This window comes from Mixophyes fleayi, chromosome 4 (assembly GCF_038048845.1).
Source record: "Mixophyes fleayi isolate aMixFle1 chromosome 4, aMixFle1.hap1, whole genome shotgun sequence".
NCBI lineage: Eukaryota > Metazoa > Chordata > Amphibia > Anura > Limnodynastidae > Mixophyes > Mixophyes fleayi.
Window position 1 is genome coordinate 197,516,988 of NC_134405.1, and position 23,173 is coordinate 197,540,160.

The 23,173-nt window shown below is 36.3% G+C and overlaps 1 protein-coding gene across 2 annotated transcripts in view; it reads right to left on the bottom strand.

Annotated features, from left to right (window-relative positions):
• The window catches only part of SLC38A4 (solute carrier family 38 member 4), an 88,830-nt gene that overhangs the window by 13,326 nt on the left and 52,331 nt on the right, over window positions 1–23,173 (bottom strand). For both annotated transcript variants that reach the window (XM_075209088.1, XM_075209086.1), the window contains exons 2-13: window positions 19,623–19,843; window positions 18,522–18,615; window positions 17,849–17,964; window positions 13,887–13,960; window positions 13,396–13,488; window positions 10,528–10,609; window positions 10,347–10,429; window positions 10,102–10,160; window positions 9,462–9,725; window positions 8,737–8,816; window positions 6,890–6,990; window positions 2,226–2,350 (exon numbers count right to left, since the gene is read on the bottom strand). In XM_075209088.1, the coding sequence (XP_075065189.1) occupies window positions 2,226–2,350; window positions 6,890–6,990; window positions 8,737–8,816; window positions 9,462–9,725; window positions 10,102–10,160; window positions 10,347–10,429; window positions 10,528–10,609; window positions 13,396–13,488; window positions 13,887–13,960; window positions 17,849–17,964; window positions 18,522–18,615; window positions 19,623–19,735 (1,284 nt within the window). In that variant the 5' untranslated portion in view covers window positions 19,736–19,843. The remainder of the gene's footprint in view (window positions 1–2,225; window positions 2,351–6,889; window positions 6,991–8,736; window positions 8,817–9,461; window positions 9,726–10,101; window positions 10,161–10,346; window positions 10,430–10,527; window positions 10,610–13,395; window positions 13,489–13,886; window positions 13,961–17,848; window positions 17,965–18,521; window positions 18,616–19,622; window positions 19,844–23,173) is intronic.

Sequence of the window (23,173 nt, forward strand, 5' to 3'; positions counted from 1 at the left end):
CATCATGGCATCACCACCCGCTGCAGGATGGCAAAGATTGCAACATTGCGCAGTGGGGCATTGATGACATGAATCACAATCGTCACAACTCCACACCTGCCCCTTGGACTTCCCCTCAGGGATCTCATGAAGGGGCGGAGGTAAAAAATGTAGGCAAGTATAGTCTTTGTTCAGATATTTAGAACGGAGCAGTTCTCGAAGCTAAATAAATGTAACACTACACTTTAATTCATAATAGCACAAACAACTTCTGTCTATGTTAAGGCCACAGTAGAGGGTTTGGAATACTTGTATGAGCATTTACATTTTAAATTTACTATTGCACATGTGAGCCTAATATTTCCAGTGCTTCCTCTCTTTCTGTGCTCTAAAGATCCCCATTAACACAATGGCCGTTAGGTTATTAATGCTGTGGCCACTCCTGCAGAAATGGAGCATCTGCTTTGCAATTAATAGTGAACTTATGTAAATTCCTTTGTGGTTGCAGTGTTTGCTTTGCTTTTTGCAGTGGGGCATTACACACATATAAATAGGTACATCACATTGGAGGGTTGCAGGATAAGATATGCTGAATATTGTGTTCCTGCTGTGAAACTGGTATTGGTGTTGTGTGTACAGGTCCTCGCCTTCTCTGCACACAGGGAGATTTGACACTTTCTGCTGGGTCACTTAGAGAATTCTTCTCAAATAGTTCTTTCAGGTTACAGGATTGTCCGTTCTGGGAATATCTTTGACGTGTCATTTGTACTATGATGGCCTATAAATAACCTGAGGGCTACATTTCAAGCTTCTACCATCATCAAGTGGTTGTTTCCTTACACCTATGTAACAATTTACAAGTAGTTTATATCTCAAGCCCAAGTAGCATTTCCTGGCAGATCTGCTTATCAATATCTGGGCAACCATATTGTCACAAGGATAACAATTTAATCGCTTCATACTTGTCTACATAAATAGGTGGCATTTCAGATTGTATATTCTATTTCTATCATACATGAGGAAGAGACCTAAACAATCTGAAAAGTTTTTAATTTAAATCTATTCAGTTAGCAAATAAAATGTATCAATAGAATTGATTCACTTTTTCAAAGTTTCTATGTTGTGAATTTAATGCAGAATTCTAAAAAAAAATAAAAAAAAAAATTGCAGTACTGTGTTCCTAAAAACCATGTCCAACATTTTGTGACATCCAGATTATATTTATAGCACAGGAAAGTTAATACTGCCATAACGAGCCAACAGCTGCCTTAAATCTTCACAGCAGAGGCTCCAGTGAAAGCTAAAGCTAAGAATATTATCCAACTTCATTCAGGAATTTAGGAGTAGCAATGCAAATTTAGAAATAGAACAGCAGAGGGCGCTATAGCCAATCATGGACTTTCATACCATAGCATAAATATTTTTTATATATATATTTTTATTTTATTCAGGTTTAAATTCATTGAACTGATTCACCTAAAACAGGTTTTAAAAGGCTTTTAAAACCACATATACTTTGAGCTACCGATTTTCAAAATATTTCTACTTCGCTTTTACCTGTTCTTGTTTTATATCTATTATATCACCTACTGCATTACAATACATTTCCCTTCAGAGATATTATACCTAAAAAGACTATGTGGTCTGCAATTATACCATACTGTATTTCATGCTAGTATACTATATACAAATTACAGCACACAATGATGGAGTGAATTATGGAGCAACATCTGGGTAACAAAAGTCAGGTGTCATTGTCATATTTGTGCACATGTGCAATATTAAATACATTGGTTAGCTTGCATTGAGCTGTGGGACAAGTGCTTCTTGTGTGCTTAGGTTGTGATAAAGAGCATGCCACTAAAAATAATGGGTAATACCACCTCTGAACTGGTATTAATAAATATTACATATTATCATCATTTATTTATATAACACCACCAATTCAGCAGCACTGTAAGGAAAATATGCTCACCACTGAGCTACCAAATTACATATGTGGACTGAAGAAACTTTCTGCAAATGTGCAAAGCGTGGAACTTCAAGTTTGTCTAATCTTGACTCATGTTAGCCCCCTAACATATCTGGGTTAATAAGTTTATGTATTTTTGTTTTAGTGATTTTGCGCTCTACCCAGTGCCCATGTCATTATGCATAACGTGCTTTCTTATCCCACCACTACCACCCAACAGCTAACAGTATAGGTCACATATTTATTTTTTATGGCTTCAGTTGTATGTACTTACTGGGAATAAAACAATTGGAACTGTCAAAGTTACTGCCACAAGTACAGCCAAACGGACGCAGAGAAGTAGGGTGTCAAACTTATACACTTTTGTGTAAGTGTGAAGTAATTCATCTTGAACTTCTCCTGCAAGCATGAAAAAATGTATAAATGTATATATATATTTACTTGTATGAAAAGAGTACACAATTTATTGATAAGAAAATCAAAACAAACAAAAAAAATAGAACACAAATATTTAAATAACCACTATGTAAAACACACATATTGAAATGACTTATGAGGTTATGTATCATGTAAACAACATTATAAAGATATTGTACAAAAATTCAATGTCTAAATGTATAACCTTCTGCAATGTGTATGCTTATTGCGTCGATCAGTGACGAGATCAGCTAGTTCGTGTAGGTGGAGGCTGTGAATGTTGTCTGTATTGTTTACTGCTCAAATATCCTCTGTATGATGCTCAAACTCCACACAGCTACAAGGGACTCAAGTATAAGTGAAGCAGTGTCACTTATGAGACTGATTTGTATCTCTATGGTTTTTCGGTTTTTTGGGGACTCTAAAAATGTCTACAGAAAACTACAGAAAATTTCTCCCGAATATCTTTAATGGTTTTTCCAAAGACCTGATCAGCATGACTATTCATCTGTGCTCTTCATCTGTCATAACTATCTGCTGAAAAGTGTCTACAAAGTTCTGCCTATACTGCTGGCCATAGTACGTACACACTTCAGAATTTGCCCAAAATTGTTACATCATTTATAGAGATTTATAGTCCATTTATAAAATCAATTGAAACAATACGCTGTGCTTTGTTATGATTAAACATGATTGTGGGAGCATACACACTAGTGCGATATCCGACCTAACAGTCGTTTATTTGTGTGATTGGCACAATAATCGAATGAAAAACCTGTAGTGTGTACCCAGCTTAAGACTGGATGGAGACTGAGCACTCCATGGACAAGACTGTATGTTTCCAGGATAGGTGTACTCTAGATAACGGGAGATATGACTATATGTATCTCCAGTGCTGTTATCGCTTAAACCAAGAGCTCTTAATCTATGGATTAGGTCCTAAAACATATTTCATCATGCAAATTAGAATGTGATTTAATTATTATCTTATTCCAAATGTATTCTGTACTACTATCTAATACACTAATTACTTATCATACACTAATTACAATATTTGCAATAATCCAACTGAATAACAACTTTGATGAAAGAGCAAAGCGAACATAAAATTTAGGTCAGGACAGAAAAAGGTTGCAAACGATGTATATGATAGATAGAAAGTCTATAGTTGAATAGCACACAGCTATTCATAAAACCTGCACTATTACAAAAATAAATTAAATGCAATATCTTATATTATGTTTCTTTTAAAAATAACCATTTTTCTTTTAAAGTGCATGTTCACTTTGTTTTACGACATACAAAGCCATCCAAAATAAATTGTAGCGGGTGAAACTAAACATTCTTTACAAAGGTAATCAAGCTAAATCTATTTCCAGACATTTAGTTGTTCCCATGTGGCGCCACAGCGCCTAACTGCAAAATGTGGTCTAACGGGGTGTGGACAGGAGGATCTCTGCATGAACTATAGCACAGTGTGGTGCTGAAGTCATAAAAAAAAATTCTGATGTTATATGTGTATATAAGTGAGAAATGAAGTAATGTAAACATTAATGGTCTGGCCATTATATAACAGCCCTTTAACCTGCACAAAGATTGACCCCTGGCACACTTTCAATTCCAGCAAGGCACTCCTGTAAAATCAATGTTATGTGCATTTAACTGGAAAGAGCATGAGCTGAGCAGCAATGTGGACACAGTAAGAGAGATATAACCCACTCTCACTCTACTTAAGTTAAAGAATCAAAAATCAAGATTTACTTCATAAACAAATTGGATGCATGGAATTCATGTAGAGATGCTTAGACACCTGTCAAGACCGTGAATTGGATGGCGTTACTAACTGGTATTTACGCAACTGAACAAGGAGGCGCAGAGTCTAATGCACCCCTGGTTTTCGCCAGGGACCCCTGCAAGGAGGTTTGTGCTTGGCTGCAAGAGGTGCACAAGTCGTGGTTCTCCAGGACAGTTACCAGTGTAGTAGTGGTGAGAGTAGTCAAACGATCTGAGTCTAGCCAATCAGGGGAAGCGGTACCAAGGGAAGATCCGAGAGGAGGGTCAGAGTAGCAGAGTTCAAACCAGTTGTGTAGCAGAACCAAATCAGTATCCAGGAGAAAAATCAGGCAACAAGCCAGGTCAAACCAGAAGCGCAACATAGCCAAATCAGTATCCAGGAGAATGGTCAGGAACAAGCTGGGACAAAGCAGGCTCAACAGTGAATAATAGGAACAACAAGGAGTGCTGGAGGCAGGTAAGACCTGATTCTCTGGCACACTAACGGTGTCAGAGGCAGGTTTAAATAGAGGCTCCTGGGGGCTGATAGGCTGGCGGTCAGTGACGTCACTGACCGCTGACAGGGTGCCAAAAATAGTGCCCTGTTGTCTAGCAACAGGATGCGCTTCTGCACATGTGCTCCTCAGCGCCCAGATGGCAAGTGGAACTGAGTCCCTGTTATCTGGCAACAGGGCGTCCCCAGCCGGAAAGGACAGGTGGCTGTCCCTGTTCTATGGGAGCGATGCGCGGATGGCGCCTGACAACACCATAATATTTCCACGTCAGTTTGACAAGATCTTTGTGCCATCACTTCTCCAAGCAATAGCACGACAGTAGCCTTTGATAGTTATTGAGAAGCCCTATCTCAAAAACACCAAACTTTTCTCCTTCTTGCCTCCATTCCTCTTCTCACTTCATGACACTGCCCCTGTTACACATAGAACTACCTCACTTAGGGGTCTATTTATGAATGCACAGATGGACCCAGGTCTGGGTACTGTACCACTGTCAGCCAGAATCGTCGGTCAGCTGAGTATCACTGCCAATATTTTCTAAGTTAAATTATGGCGATAACAGATTTAATATCACTGCAGTGATAGAAAACCATTGATATCTCTGCATTATATAAATAGGTCCGTGGCTTACAAATTGACAGGTCGCTGCCCCATACTCAAGACCAGCACACTCATCTCCTGAAATACATGCTGCTGCTATGGCCATGCAGATTACTCTATCCCTGCCCATTTCAAGAGTGGGGACATATGGACAAGGAGTTTCTGAAGACTGAATATGAACAGGTATTCTGACTAACACACCTAAACCAGTAAAGCATGTGCTTGGACCTGAAAAGTATGTGAAACATTTGTTTAGATAACTGTACTAAAAAAAACATTAAATCTTCAAATGAAAGCTAGTATGATAATGAGCTATTTTTATTATTATTAATTGTCCTATAATATAACACTAGTAATAAATAAATCATTCCTACACGTCATAGCAACAACAATAAACTATGCTTAAGGAAAAATGTAGCTATAAAATGTCTTATGTGATGTATCGATAACAAAGCTATGTACTTATCTGATTTATTTTGTACACTTTCAAATTTGATGAAATTATGAAGCCTCTGGAAAAATATACCTTCGTAAACTAATGTAGGGCTCATGTTAAGTTGAACACAAATGAGGTTTTTGGTGTAAAAATCCCTTTTTTTTACATCTGAACACGTGCAAACATCACTAGTTTCTGAATTAGTTCTTTGTGCGCTTACTCAGATGTAAAAAAAATTATTATACGCTAAAAATACAATTTGCATTCAACTTACAATGAGCCCATTTGTTAACCCTTCAAAGTTTTAAAATGTATTGACTTTAAAGTAAATACGTTTTAGGTTTTTTTTTTTTCTTATTGTTCTATACTTCTGTACTGCAGCCTAACCTTCTTATTGGAATTTATAAATGAAGGATGATGTAGGGGAATTTTTCAACAGACATTATCCCCTTGAATAAAAAGGTTTGATTCATATACATTTTGAAATTAAACCCAAAATTAGTTATTTATAGATATCGTGTTGATCTATAAAAATATACCATAAAAAATATATATGTTTATATGTAATGTAAATAGGTCCAATCTACAACCTGTCCCATCCCTCTGTTTAAAGCTCTGTAAAATGAGAACTGGAGAAAGCTCTTCATTTTAGATTATTCTGATATGGGGAGATAGGAACAGGTAACAGCAGCCTGAAGTTGCTAATACTGAAGTATTTTGTCTACAGTCTCTTAAGTAACAACGCTCCACAGATTAATAAATTCAAACATGGTCAAAGAAGCAGATTCAATTAAGCGTGAGGAGCACGGTGTATCTTTAAAATAGTCTGCGGAGACGCATTGCGTCTCGGTTTATACAGAAATCTCTGCTCATATTCCCTCGCATCCATAGAGATGTGAGGGTAAATGAGCAGAGATTTCTGTGCCGTATTAGCCTGCAAGGTGCAGAGCCAGACATCGGAGCTATGTTGGCAATCACTTTTTTTTTTTTTTTCCTTTTATTTCCTTCTCTTGGTTGAACTTTTATAATAGGGCAGGTAAAAGGACTAGTGTGAAGAATTTTAATTTTAGTAAATTACCGAGCAATTGATTCACTTCCATGTTTGTGCAACATATACTAATGATATCAACACATAAAATAATTACATGTTTAATGTTACACATATTGATTTTGGATTTGCAAATAAATATTTCTTACCATAAAATGTCAGATAACCAAACAGTGCAGCAAAGAGATACATTGCCAGCATTGCAGCTATTGATAAATTAGAAACATTCTGCATTTTTCTTCGAGAGCGACTATAAGAAAATAATTATAGTATGTGTCAGTCTGTCATCAAACATGGTTGTAATATAAGCTAATTAGTAAACATAAAGTAATGTAGTAATCTATCCATTTACCGCACTTTTACAAAACAATAATATATTTCAACTGATTTTTACTGATAATACTCTTTGCAATATCATTCAATCAAAAATTTCAAAAAATTGTTATGGTAACATAAAGTCCACTACAAAGTACAATCCTTGTAACACTCAATAATACAATAATTGTCAAATGGATTAATAGAATGTATGTATAATATAAATCTACTTGTCTTTCCTTCTCAGCATCTTACTCCGTAACTCAATATTATCATTTCTTCCAACAACAAATTCCACAGCCAAAATCCCATTTACTCCATCATAACACCCCTTATATGTGTCTCCTCATACTTCAGTATTTACACTTCTCCACGTTTTATATTGCAAGTTTTACCTTTTGTTATATAATATATCCCACATTTTACTCTTCTTCTTTTAATACGTCTCCACATATTACGATACACATTTTACCAGTCCCCACCTTTTATCCTCCTCAGTATATTTATCTTCCCTTTTACCCTTCTCCTCATATTATATTTCCTCTTTTACCCATCTCCACATATTATATGACCCCATCTTACAGTTCTCAGCATATTATATAACTCTTTTTAACCTTTCCCTCATTTAAGCCTTTTTTGGGCTTCTCCCTATTTTACAAAGACCTCTCCCCGGTGGATACTATCAAATATAGTCTTCTCTTAGGGCCTCAGACTTTACAATGTACAGCAGTGGTACTAGTAACGTTGCTGTACTCTTTAGCGCTATCGTCATCTCAGGATGGTGATAGCTGGGTTTCTGAAATAGAAAACATGCTTTATTATTTAAATAAAGCAGTTTTTCCTATTTTGTTGTGCTATTTTTTTCGAAAAAAACTTTACTAACTTATTTTTATAAAATTTGGAACTGCAACCCTAAGACCGTGCTTTCAGTCCCAGTGCACATGCTCGAGCTGGTGAGCCAGCTCATTCACGCACAGATTGGCTTCAGGCTGGTCTGGCAAGCTACCAAGGTCAGCTAGTATCGCCATGGACTGAAAATCGCGCAGCGGCCCCGGTGATCTTTTAGAGGTAAATTAGGTGATGGACGATTTTACCCCTCTGCTCAGCACATCTTTTACCCTGCTCCACATATCACCTCTGTTGCCATTGTCTGTGTATTAGATCTCTTTTACCCATCTTTGCATTTAATATAACCCCCTTCTCATCATATTATATGCTCCTTTAGTTATCTGTTTATACGAAATCTCTAATTTTATCTTACTTAGCATATGGTATCTCCCCTTTAATGCAACTCTGCATGTCTCCACGTTTACCCTTTCCTCATATTATATCATCTCTTTTATTATTCCTATAATATAACATCACCAGCTTTATCCTTCTCTTTATCTCCCTTTTACTCATTTTCAGCATATTAAATCCCAGCTGTTGACATCTCCTAATTATTTCCCATTTTAATAAATTATTCATCACCTAACAATGTCCGATTCTGTTCACTTTCTCTACCTATATATCTATCACCCTTCTCCCTAATTGAAATATGCTCAAACACTCCAACATCTTTTCCCAAACACAGACCTCTTTACAGACAGATACTGTAGCCAAACACATTTCACAATGAATTATTGGTCATTACAGCAACTGCCCTAGTTTTGTAGGTAAAAATGCAGAAGTACAGCCATACCTTTTGAGCTCACTGTAGATTGGCAACACCTCTGGATGGCACACAAAAGCAAAGGCCAGGATAGGAATAGCATAGGCTGTCTAAAAGAGATAAGTACAATTATCTACTTTAAACAAAAGTATCACATTATGCAAAATAAAGCATACTTCTACACATTATATTGTTTAACCATATTTCAAAAGCAAAAAAAAATAAATTAAAACTAGGCCTACTGGTTAAAAATGAATAAAGGCAGGGCAATGAAAAAATATAGAGCTACTTGCAGAATGTAGAATATAGCCAATAGGGTTCACTTCCTAAATGATGAAAGTAGAATGTGCATTCTGTAACCCATAGCAACCAATCAGCTTTCATTAGTCTGAATACATAAGATTGCAGATTGGTTGTTTAGATTACATCTTTGCATAATGTTATTAAATAAGCCTCAAAGAGTAAATACATAAAGGGGACATATGAAACTGATGTAAGTTAACTGGAAAAATTGTAAAAATGTAACTCATAACAACCAAGCTGACTAAGTGTAATTTTCGTAGTTTGAAGTTTAGAAGATTGGTTGCTGTGGGTTACATAACCTTTTAGCACATAGACCTGTGCAACAGTTTTCATAAATGATCACCATTTTGAACGTAACTTCTGCATAATATGTTATTATGTTATTGTCTATAGTTTTTAAACACATTGATGTAAAATGAATCTGTATTTGCAATGATGCACTATAATCCTACCTGGGAATTGAAGACAAAATATTTGGGTTTGCATTTATCATCTGTGTGGGCTTCAAATTCCACCCCACTCGCATGGTCATTGTGCTCATTGAGCACTGGTGTCTGTCCTTTAGTATAATCCATCATAAAGTTCACATCAGAACTGGTGGTATAATTTGGAATCATAAGGGGTTGCAGGTGATAAGTATTGTTGCTTGTTAAATTTCCAGAGTGATGATCCATCAAAGGTAAAGGGCAAGGTATCTGAGTTTTCTTATAAATGACCTGGAAATCACCATTTTACAGACAAAACATTAATGCATTTTAAAATAATGGCAATAAAATATAGTTTTAAGGTAATCTAAGTTCATTACTGCTGGAGTACCACAGGCCCCTCTCGCCCTCTATTTGCGTACTGTATGCCTTGCAATGCTAATGTCCTAAGTCAAATGACAAAACTATGAATATTGTAAACTCAAAATGAATTTTGTCATTTTATCCCTAACCTTTACCATGGCCTAACATTATCCCAAGTCCACAAATCTTTGTCCTGAGCCCACTAATGTGTTGTTTGCATGCAGTGTAATATTCTAACTTTATATATTGCTCATTTTATAGGCAATATAAGGTATATATAGTTCACAAGCAAAGGGTTTCTTACCACAGTGACAAAGAACACCATGCAGGACAGAGAAAATCCACTTGTATAACCAAGGTAACCTGTTAATTACATAATTAGTAACATCAGGAATTAATTCCTCAAACACATTTAATGTAATATTGGGTAAGGCTGCAAATTTACATCAATAGTCAATATTGACTTTAAAAACTGGTCTCCTTATATACTTTCTAGCACTTGTGTACAATGTGCTACTTATTCTTTATCCTAAGCACAAAAATAGTTACCTAAATTCTTCAGAAGAGCTAGTGGAAGGATCACACCAATGGATACAAATATGACAAGATAGTTTCCATTCAGGTACCATTCCCTAAATATGAGAAAATGTATTGAACATTAGAACACTGCAACTCACAAACACAGGTACACTGTATAACAATGAGGTACGTAATCAGCATAAATGCATACCCAGAATTCTCTTCCAGGCTCAAGAATGTTTTTATAACTTCAGGAAGTTCATATTTAACAATAAACAAGTAACTGGACATTGCTGAAAGAAATGAAAAGAGGAGAAGAAATATATTAGTTATTTTCTAAGCAATGGGAGATAGTTATGAAGACTGTTACACAAGTAACTGAGCAAAAAAGGTACTATAACCTTAACAACCAATCAGATTTTAATCATGAAATGTCTAGTACAGTTTAATAAATGAAAGCAAACATCTGTTTTGTTTCTGTGGGTTAAATTTCTGCATATATACCTGTGCATTACTTTTCTTAAATGTTCTCTATACGATTGGTTACATTAGTTTTTTAACTCCCCTAAGACAAGATGTTCTGCTACCCCTACCCCCACCCCCCATGCTTCATAACTGCAGAGTTCCTGGACCAAATTAAACCACAACCCAAAGACTCATGTAGGGTTAGATGTATGCATATTTTTTTGTGTAAAATATGTATTTCTGTACAGTGCGCACACAAAAAGGACCTACGCTTCCATCCGTATACAGATTTGTTAGCATTTTACACTTTTTACCCCCTACGCTTAGAGAGGTGGAACGATTGGGGGAATCAGCAGGCAAGGTAGGCCGAGTTTAGTTAGGGCACATTCATGTAAATGCGACTGAGTAGTCCTGGACACAGACACATATATGCATGTCAGGAGACATATCTCTTGTGGGTGCTTGACCCCTGGTGCAAAATAAGCACTGATAATTATGATAATCGCCATCCACTTCTGATTGGCTGCTTCTGTCTGGACCCCTCCCACTGACTACATATAAATATTTAGTATATTATATGAAGCTGAAGCCATCAATTCACATTATTTAATTGATTGAATTAATTCAGACCACAACAGGAAAGAAGATTCTCATTTGATTTTTAAATGGGAAAAAAACGGATGTTTGTGTTTAAGTTAATTTAATTTAATTTAATTTGTAGTTTTATTTATTTTTGCTTCTCTATGTACAGTACGTATGTTACATTATAAATGCGACTTTCCCCTTTATACGACTCATTATGCACATGTACTTCATACTTCATTACAGAAATTCCAATTCATAATTAAAATCTGAATAATACTTGGGGGGGGGGGGATTGAAAAATAAGGATTGAGAGAGCACTTCATATTTTTTTCAATTAAAATCCATTGGTCAGTGCCACCCAGTGTGCTCAAAAGTGTAAAGCCACAAAGTGCACTTTGATTTGTTGGTTCAGACCCTCTTCTTTTATCCCTAGTCTCTCCCCTTCCTAGCAAGGCTTGTGAGTTTCCTCTACCCTGGGATCTGCTGAAGCTTCACCTGGGGCCGCTGAATCTTAAGTTGACCTATGCTATTTCTCCACAAATATAGTTTTGCCTATTGAGTTGCATGTATAAACACACCCGGGAAACCATTGTTACTTAAAGAAGAAATGACGATGTTGGATGCATGTGATGGAAAAAAAGCATTGTAAAATATGTCTAATATGAAAAAATTATATATATATATATATATATATATACACACACACACTGTGAAAAGCACGCCAAACAAACTGCTCCTCGCACAGGATTTTCTGAACCACTTTGCTGTTTATTTTCTTGTCAGGAGGGATAACATAGCCTCTGCAGTGTCTTCAGCAGTCACCCCAAACATATTCAAATATTTACAAAGTCCCATAGCCCTAACGCTGGCTATAACGGTTAGATCTCTAACTGGACACTGGACACTTGTTGTTGGAACCAGTCTTTCACACAGAGCTCAAACCCAGCTATTTAAGGTTCCTATCAGGCATTGCTCTGGCTGATTCCTTAAGTGATTAGGCCCAGGTGCTCTACCTGTATTCCTGTGCTGTGTGTGTGTGAAAGTGTACAAAGTTAACCCTGTCTGCATCCTCAGCTTGTAGATTCCCAGAGAAACCACCATTCTTCTCTCTATTAGTATGTGGCAAAGTGATCCTATTGCCAAAATACATACACACACACACACCATTTTGCTTTCTAATGTTTTGAGATGGGATCCTGTGCATTGTTTTAACACGTTCTACAAAATGAAAGCAAAGTAATTGGTTGCTAAGGGTTACAGCACCTTTATTGCCAGTTCTCGTTCTGAATGCCACAATACATGACCGAATGTGCTAAATATATACTATTCCAAATGTTATTTAAACTTCAAACATATTTTGTGGTTAATTTTAGTAGTTAGATTTTATTTCTCAGATAAAAAAAGACAAACCACAAATGGATGAGCCCCTAAGGGGTTAATGTGTTATGAAGGGCAAATCACAGCGCTATCCTTATAATCAAAGCAGTTTAATGGAATGCACTGCAGAAGGATGAGAAATATCTTTAGGATGCATTTAATGGATTAGATTCATGGTATGCTTTCTTTACTGAGATGTCAGAGTATCCGGGACATTCATACATTTCCCATGAGGTCATATTGTTAAAAGCACAATCTTTACCACATAAGGAATTGGCAGTTACGTTTACTTTTAAGCGGAAGCTGGAAAAAAAGAGAAAAGTGATCTAATTAAAAAGCTTTTATCATAGTCTGTCATCTGGTAGTGACAACAGTAGAAGGAAATATATAAGTTGTGGAAGTAAGAGAAATCACCAGAGGTGCAAAAAACCTAGGGCAGAGTCATTTATAAACTGCAGGAGTATTGCTAGTAAAGGGTTAAAAAAAGCAAGTTATGTGGTTATTCCTGATTCTGAGATACTCTGCAAAGTATATTTATCTGTCAATGTAAACATGAAAAGGGAGAATGTCCTGCATAGGTTTTGGATGGGTCAGTTTTAAACTGATATTCAAGGACTTGGAACCGCAGGTTATCATAATCCTGTTATCTCACCTCCAATGTTTTGCATTGTGATTGATATAAAAGCTGCAACTTTTCCAGGCCATCCAAAGGCTTTCTCGCCCAATTTTTCATAGATTAATGAACCTATTAGGAAAAAATAATGACTGCTTAATAAGTCCATAATCACATTAGAGCATCTGAAATAATATCACCAAATATATAAATATTTTACGTTGGATAATATGTAAGGTCAGCTAAGTATTATCACATAGCTCATATATAACTATTATGTGTGTTGAGGCTTTAGTATGCTATTTATAGGTAACTACATATGTCCAGCATGCTGATTGTGCCATCCCTTTCCTGAAGTCAGACACGTTTAAATATTAGCTTGGTTGAGCAGAGTATTCAGAGGGGTCACCAATGTCACAGCAAGTGTAACTGACATGTTATGATTTATCATTTACGTGCAGTAAAGTCAGGATACAACTCAGTGGAGAACTTATGCATTTAGTAGACACATTTGATGGCAAATGTCTTACCTCCCTCCTTTGCTGTCTTTAATAAAAGATGTACAGAGTACAATGATAAAATTGCGACACCAAAAAGAAGAATCCTAAAGTGATAAGAACATTGATTTACTTTCATTTGAAATAAATATATATATATACAATTCAGACTATTATTAGAGGGAAATGCTTTATAAAGGATATTCACCTTACATAAACCTGTTCTCTACATACAGCACTGAGTTACTGCTACCTGAAGTGGAGAACCAGCTAGCATTGATTTGTTCAGTACAGAATAGTTTTTACTGAGCTCTACTGTATAGCTGTGGATAGATTTAATATTGTAGGAGGAAAGCTACCATATTTCCTATATGTGGGGGACTTGATTGATGAAGAAGGGGTTATCCTTTAACTGTATGGGAATAGCAAATACATTGCCTCTTTCCCCTTTTTTGTACTGCAGTCAATGTCAAACAGATTGGTCTTTCTTTGCAGGCTTTAGTTCCGGTAAACAAATATGTCAGCGGCATGTGGCTTATCAATGCTGTACATGTTATTGTACACAAATTATTATACAGTATATCAAAAAATACCTCTACCAGTCTGCCTGTCTCTAACACTAATATATGAAAGTATGGGAAAGGGAAAAACAATGTAGGCTTTTGAACACTTGCTATATTATCATAAAGCAAATAAATGAGAGAAAAGCCATTTATCAATAGCCGACATATGTATAAATAACATTTTCAAATCTAGTACATTTGTACATGTTCTTATGGTATAAAATTAGTGACAACCTAAGCTTCTTTACATTTTACTAGCCAGTTAATATACTTCTACATTTTCCACCTTACTTATTTTAACAAATATATATGGTATATGATATATTATTTTGACTCTCACACTAGTGTCTTTAAATACAGCATTTATTATGGACATTAAATACAACATTTATGGACATAAAGTTTGACATCACTAAACACTGATAATCAATAATGACATAAGGAGTCATACATATATTATTTTTAAGAATTTATATATAAATAAAACACATGTACAATATAGGAGTTTGTCGGAGTTCACTAAAACTCACATACGCACACAGACATACAGTATATTTGTGTCTTTCAGTGATATTTGACATATGTTTGTCTTTGTTCCAACATGATAGTTGTTTGAGAGAAATCTGAGCTCCACCAGTGAATTAGAATGTGACTAATGAGCAGCATTGTGATCTATTCCTTTCAGAAGATAATTTGTATTACTACTGGTATGTCAGTACTTAAATTGTAAATGTACGGTCTAAGGCCTGCCAATTAACACAATTAACTTTAGTTCATCAGGTATAAGATGAGCTTGGATAAGAAATTTTATAGAAAACCGAAAGAAGCTATAAATTCTAGTTATACTGTCAGTACATTAAAATTTTCTCATGAATGAAAGGTTCCTAGTTCTGATAACATGACATATTCAGAACAACAGCAACAATCTATAATTTCATAATGGGGCAGCACCTTTACAAGATTAAGTTAAGTAACTCTATCACTAACTAATATCGTGTATTACCAAGCTTACTAAATACATAAAAATACATAAAATCTTTGCAGTGTTTATACAAAGTTAAATATTTCTACCATAATTTTTCACAGACTTTCATACATAGGGGCAATGAAAGTTATATAACAGTAGATTTACTGAGTGCTCTCAGCTTTTTGACCTGTTTCAACTACCACAAAATCAATGTCTTAAAAATGTGGGAGGAGCTTCAGTAGATTACAGTGGAGTGGAGAGGTTATACACTAAAGTAATATAGAGCTGCAGTGGAATATCAAGTTATGCTGAAAAATGTGTCTTATCTTTATTCTTCATATTTGAACATTTACATTTTGGTAACAAGGAAGAAATGGGGCTTCAAAGTGTTGGTAAACTGTCTGAATATCAGCTTTACAAAAATATAATTACGCTTTCCAGATGCATAGAAATTCTTGCTCGTCAAATAAGACAGCAGACTTCAAAATAAATTCCAAGTAGCATACAGAACTGAAAGATTTCAGTGTGAGTCCATTGCTTCAGTGAGTAGTGCACCGAACTACGTTGTTTCGGAGTTCATCAGAGGAGTGGCTTTGTGCTAGGTGCAGTCAGTTTAAATTATGACAGCCTGCTAATCAAGTAAAGGAGGTGTGTTTCATTCCTCAGTCGTTATCAGAGGTTATAGATTTGTGTAATGAAGAGGGGATGTTGCAGACTAACAAATTCTTAGGGGGAGATTTACAAAAGTGCAGGTTTACCAAACCATAGGTTTTCATGCTTTCCGGTGTTCAGTTTGTAAATAGTGCAATTTCCTGAAGGCAAAACCGTACATCACAAAGCATGACGTCAAACAGTACATCTTGCCAGGTGCTCAACATAGACAAACCACAAAGTAAAACCGGATGTTTTACATGCATGAAGCCTGGGGAGTGGTAAGGGTTAATTTACAACTTCGCTGGGCCAGTCTTAGGGTAAGCGCAAGCAGACTTGGGCTTTTCTGTTCCACTTAGAAAACAAAATAATTAAAACAAAATAGAATAAAATATGTAATATAAAATAAAAAATACTGACCATTGAAAAAATGCTTTATCAACAGAAGATAGCATTTTTTCACCCATTCTTCTCTGTTGTCGACATTGAGCACAAGTATTGTGGCGGTACATGTACTGCTGCGATGCTTGTTAAATAGCCTTCCCCATGTTTTGGTTGAGGAAACTTTTTACAGGTGAAACCTGACAAATCCTATTGCCGGCGAGGGCTACCGCCAGCAATATCGATGCAGAATTTCACTGTTGGTGTTTAGTGATCATTCAACAGACGTTTCAGTAAAATTTAATTTAATAATTTCATTTATAATATCTCCAATCAGAGGAGTCTAAAGTGAAAATACATGTAATTGTACCATGTTTTATCAAGTCCAGTCTAGAGTCAGTGCTACGGCTACCTCTTATGTAAATGTGCACTTACTGTCTGCAATATTTTCTAAGTTTAGTATGGGGTATAAATAAAACGTATATTTTTCATTAATATAATGAGCGTTTATGGGGGAATTTTTATTTCAATAACTGTGTATGTGTTTAATTTACATATATTTACTATTTTGTTTTTAGATGCCTCTTACCATTATACTGGGTGGTAAAATTGCCAAACCAGGGATCCAACCATTCCTCATTAACAGGGAGACCAGAAAAAGCCCCAGCTTTTTTCAGAATGGAGCTGGTAGTCCTGAGAGTGCGGTCACGCTATTGTTTAGCAGTTACCCCTCCCCCAGATAGACTCTATTCCTGTGCACACCAGCCTAGGGCTGGTTTCTACTCTAGTAGAGGGATCCAATGTTCATTTCCTCCTGTCATGATTATCAATTATTTATATAGCACCAATCATATTCTGATGCACTGTACAGAGAATATGTCGTCACCCACATCAGTCCCTGCTTAATGGGAGCTTGCAATCTAAATTCTCTAAGACACACACACACACACACACAAGCACACTAGGTTCAAATTTTACAGAAGCCAATTAACCTACCAATGTTTTTGGACTGTGTGAGGAAACTGGAGCACCCAGAAGAAACTAAAGCAAACATGTGAGAACATGCAAATTCTACACAGATGGGGCCCTTTTTGGAACCAAACTCATGACCCAAGCTCTGTGAGGCAGCAATGATAACCACTGTGCCACCATGCTGCTTTAGTAAGAGCCAGCCAAAGATGTCTAGTGTTGGTGCTGTTTGAGTAATTTGGGAGTGGGAGGTATACTGCACAACTTTTTTAATTATTGTTTTTCTAAATTATTATCAGAGCTTTTCTTATGCCGTATAATGTCCCATTCATTTAAACAGGATTTCCATTTTTAGGTAAAAAATCTGTCTAACAGGTCTATCATAGAAGCTTTTGATATGATATTGATATGACTTATATAGGGAGTCTGAACAAGTGACATTTCAGTTCATATATTCTACTTACACAAACAGTATGATGCCTGTATTAGCCATGGCATATGAAAGTCCCAGAATTCCACTGCCCATGATGGCATTGCTTAGGTTGAACACCGACATTCCAAATGAAGTAGTCCCGGGATGCTTTTGGTAAAAGTAAAGACAGATTTTTCAACAGTTGGAAACAGAATTTCACACAGACATATTCTGCCAATAGGTCATGGATTTCTCAACAACTTGATGACCTTTATCTATGACGTGTGCAGAGCTGTGGTGCATGTATGAGTTAATAATTACACACAATTCAAACTTATTGACACTGTCCTACATTTTCTGAGACTTACTGTGTCAAATCAACATAGATGGTAATGTCACAGGGTTAAGGACAGTGTTCCACAGCGGGAAATATGAGGCTGGCATTACATATAAAATCGTGGTATTTAAATTACATACGTAAAAAGCCAGATCGTGTGGTTAATCTTGATGTATGTATGGGATGCCTTAACCACAGTTATGTTACTCAGCAAAATGTATTAAAAGGGAACAAATGTAAAGATGGGCATAAGTTTGCAAACAATATAAAAGTAAGCTGCAGCCACTGTAAAATATGAGAGCAAACATTTTCTAACCTTCAACTTACAATTATACGTGTGGTTGTCCACAGTAATTCCCCAGTTAGGCCAGTGAACAATGACACTTACATGCTCTTCTGTGTATTCTTCCAGTTTCTTCTTTCCACCCATCCCATTTGTAAGAAACTTCTGACTTTCAGCATCTCCCTCATCAGCATATTGACTATATGAGACAACAGCAACATGTAACAATGTTTACATAACATAGTACTAATTCTATTAAAGGAGACCTAAACGTGAAAACAACATGCCAACACTGGTCATACATTTCACCTTAGTAAGTAGGAATTCTAAGTACAAAAGGAACCAGGTAATCACACAGCAAAACAAACTAATTCAAAGACTGATCCTCGTGGCCGTGCTGACCTTGAGGTAAGATAGACATCAGGTACAGTTCTTCCTGCAAAGAATATCTGCTCTCCATTGGCAGCACCTCAGACATTGTCTAGCAATATTCCCATTCTGCTGAAAGTCAGATGCTCAGCAATTGCAGTAGAGGACGCAGGATGCATCTGAAAGTCTGGGTCTGACCCAGCTAAACTTGACTGCATAGTTCAGTACTTGTAAAGGTGTGTGGTGATCACCCTGGCAAGACCCCCCTGAAAATCACTCTTGGGGTTACATTTATCAAACTGCGGGTTTGAAAAGCTGAAATTTTGCCTATAGCAACCAATCAGATTCCAGATGTCATTTTGTAGAATGTACTAAATAATTGATTACTAGAATATGATTGGTTGCTATAGGCAATATCTTCACTTTTTCAAACCCGCAGCTTGATAAATTTACCTCCTGGACTTTAATATCAGTTGTACAATTGTAGCCTTTGTTGATTGGATGCTTCTATTAAAGCCTCTCTCTGAGTATGTGTATGGAGGTATGCACACACTACTAGAATAAATAAAAAATAACTTTAATCCTTCATGCAGAGGAGCTGCATGAGCTCAGGTAAACTCCTCTAACTCCTAATGTAGAACTTTTTAACATTATTATTACATAGTAACTATTTCTATGTAATAATAATATTAGATTTATTTTAGCATTTCAAAAGCAATTTGTAAGTGCTTGAATAAAGCACTGACAATGTACATTGTAATAACAGAATATATGATACAGTAGTGCAGTAGCTCTGATTGAATGTTCTTGCAGTGCACTTTAATTTACATGTCCTACCTGCTTATAGTAACTTTCTCAGAGTCCATATCTTTGCAATATCCATCTTCAGTGCTCTCTCCACTGTTGCTGTCATCATCTGTGTTGACTCTTTGCAGCTCCATGCGGTCCATTTTAAGCAGTCAGCCGTTAATGAAATGACCAACACTTTTCCTCAAAGCAAACACTATCGTTCTTATTAAGGCTTCTCTCACAATGTATTGGCTTCAGAACACTTTGTTCTGCAAACAAAACATAAAGAATCCATTACAAATTTCTCAGATGAGCGTTGATTAGTAATTGATCTTGCTCACTGCAGCAAAAAAACCTGAAAGTTTTTCAGTTTGTCTTTTATATGAACTGAGAAACAATTGATCAAATAGTATGTAAGTAATGTATACATTACTTATTTTGTGAAAGTTACACTACACTTAGCTAACATTGTTGTTTGCAATGTAACGTTGCCATTGAATAACCATTTCACAGTAGGAGGGATATTTATTTTTTTGCAATATATACTATGTCGTTTAATAATTATTCCAAAAATAAAATTGTAAGTTAATGTAAGTTATTGTTTTTATCTCTGTGTCCCTAAAAGACTTTATGATGGCCACACACAGGCGAAAAGGGGCGGGGACACAGAGACGGGCTGTGGGTGGAGGAAATTGACGGCACGGACCAATCAATTCCTATTGGTCCAAGTATGTTCATAATCCATTATGCTGTGTACAGAGTACCTGCTTTGTTGAATCTGTGTGCATAGCTGAAAGGTGGGTGTCAGAACAGTAATGCCTCAAAGGATATGTGCAAATTTGCAGAGGCTGTGTGTACAGATTCAGGGGGGTGGTGGGGGAGAGGGGTAGTTATCTTCTGATCCTAATAAGAGGTCCCAGTGAAGCTAGAATTAATAAGACCACTTAGCAGGAGTGCTAAATTACCAAAATTACCTTGCCTAAGGCCACTTTGTGGAGTAAATTTCTTTTAGATAAGTAGTATGAACTGACAAAACTTAAAGTATGGTGGCCATGCTGAAATGCACAGCAATAACTCTGCCCTTTTCATGGTTTTCCAGTGGTAGCAAAGCAAGGTTAGGCATGAATGACATGATTAGGTGCTCAATTGTGCCGTTAATCTAAAAAAAGTACCCAATCAGTAAAAACATCATTATCAATTAAACAGCAGGAATAGAGCAACCTACTAGAAACCCTACTGAGATAGTGACAACTGCAGGTCCAGCATATAGATACATTTCTGACAATAACACAACAGTAAAATGTAGACATTAGTGCAATTATCCTATCAATTAAGAACATAAGCATAACAGCCATGTTCTCAGTAACATTATGTTTAAAAATACATTGTACACATTTTTGATATTAGAGCCCATTTAATTGCTCATTCCTCTATATTTCTTTTCATGTTTCTTTCCATGTTATTGTAACTATTGTTGAAAACAAATGCAATAATATATATTATATGGCTGTTATATTATATGGCTATGATAATAGGGATAATATAATGGCTTTATAGGGGGTATTCAATTATTAGCAAGATCCCTGGAAAACGAGCGCTCTAAAAATATTAGCGTTAATACGGTAATTACTCGCTGAATTTCATCTCGCAGCTCCCTGAGCTGCGAGATGAAATTCAGCGAGTATACTACCGTATTAACGGTATTTACGCGCATATTACCGTATTAACGCTAATATATTTTGAGCGCTCGTTTTTCCGGGGATCTCGCTAACAATTGAATACCCCCCATTTAAAGCCATTATGTCCTTATCATGATAGGGTCTGCAAATTCCAACAGGATTGTGCATCCATTTCTAACAGATTAGTTAGTATATAGATTCCCCTGTCCCTATTTAGGCTGGAGAGTCCCGAATGAGGGGTCTGTCCCACTGTACTGACTGCCAGCAGCTTTGTCCTGATAGTCAGAATGTTGTTAGATATGTCCCGTGCACCTATGCTGAGGATTAGTGCATGTGTGCTGTATGCACCTGCCACTGGTGTCCATGGAAATGTATGGCTTTTATGGAAAGGAAAAGGGGATTAAAAGTGACCTAATGCTTCAGAAGCGCTAGGCACACCCCAAGGGTGGTAATGTCCCTACTGTGACATGACCACACCCCCTTTCACATTATGGCCAGTGCATCCAATATTTATAAGGAATACCCTCCCTTGCACAATAAGTCTAGTCTTCAAACGTTCTCTGAAAACCCACCTCCTCAGTCTTATTAAATTCCCCAAACACCCTCCCTAAGGTAACCTATTACCACCATTCACACAGTTAACTCAAGACAACAACCCTTTGGCCAACATTGCTGTGCGACTGGATCACATAGCCCACTAAATCACCTTTTACCTTTGCAATCTGGTTGGACCAATATGCAATATGTATCACATAACCTCATGTATCACACTTCCATTGTCTCATAGATTGTAAGCTAGCCAGTGGGGCCTTCTTACCTCTCTGTCTGCCTGTATTGCCCATTATTGTTTTATTAGTGTGTTTGTAAAGCGGAATTTCCTGGCACTATATAAACAAATGTTGATGATAATGATGATGATATTTAGCATTTTATGTTTTCTTTTTTAAGAGTTGAAAACAATAAATAAAGGAGTTGACTGTACCACTTCTGTTATGAAGGACATTTATGTAACTGTAAAATATATCACAATAAGCACACCAACAATTCACCAAAAACATATATAAAATACAATAATAAATAATGTGTGAGTATATTGCTAACGCTTTGACGATGCATTTCAATTGACTAAAATGGTAATTAACAGAAAAATGCAGCAAGCTGCTTTTGTAAAAGCACAGCTCAATACACTTTACTATCATAGTGAAGATTACAATATTGACACAGAAATGAATAAGGTCCATTAACAAAATAGTAGAACACGTGCTGTATCCCATAGCAACTAGTCAGATGTTAGGCTTCTTTACAGTACACTGTTCAAAGCTAAATCCTGTCTGGTTGTTGTAGATTACTGCACATCAATGCTCTTTGTGCTGTGTTGTTACCTTTTTATTCACTTTTCACATGGTTTTCCTGTTTAGAACAATAAGATTGGTTGTAGGAAGGTTGTAATTGAGGTATCGACAGCAAAGTCCTTAGTATTTGAAATTAAACATGTTGTCTAACAAACAAGTTTTTTATTCTTCAGGAATACAAACAAATAGATTTTTGGCCACTATAACATGCCAAAGATTCCTATTTCTCATAGTTTTTGCATTTCGGTTTTACTAAACCTAAACTCCCAGAATCCTCCAGTATTATTAGAATTTAGTGCCACTATATTTCACACTGTAGTTTGGACAATAGAGGGCAAGGAGGAACAAGACTTTAGGCAAGTGGAATGCTTTCCCTTATCCTAAAAAATGCTAATCTAGTGAGAGATTTAACAAGTGTTCTTCGTTGGGGAGGTAATTGACTGGTATGTTAGAATGCATATCATTGGATAAGATGTTGGAAGTTCTGTACCAGTTCTGCTCTTAAAAGTATGATCATGTATGACAAGGATGGCATAACAGCACATATTCTAAATAGCCTATACTATAT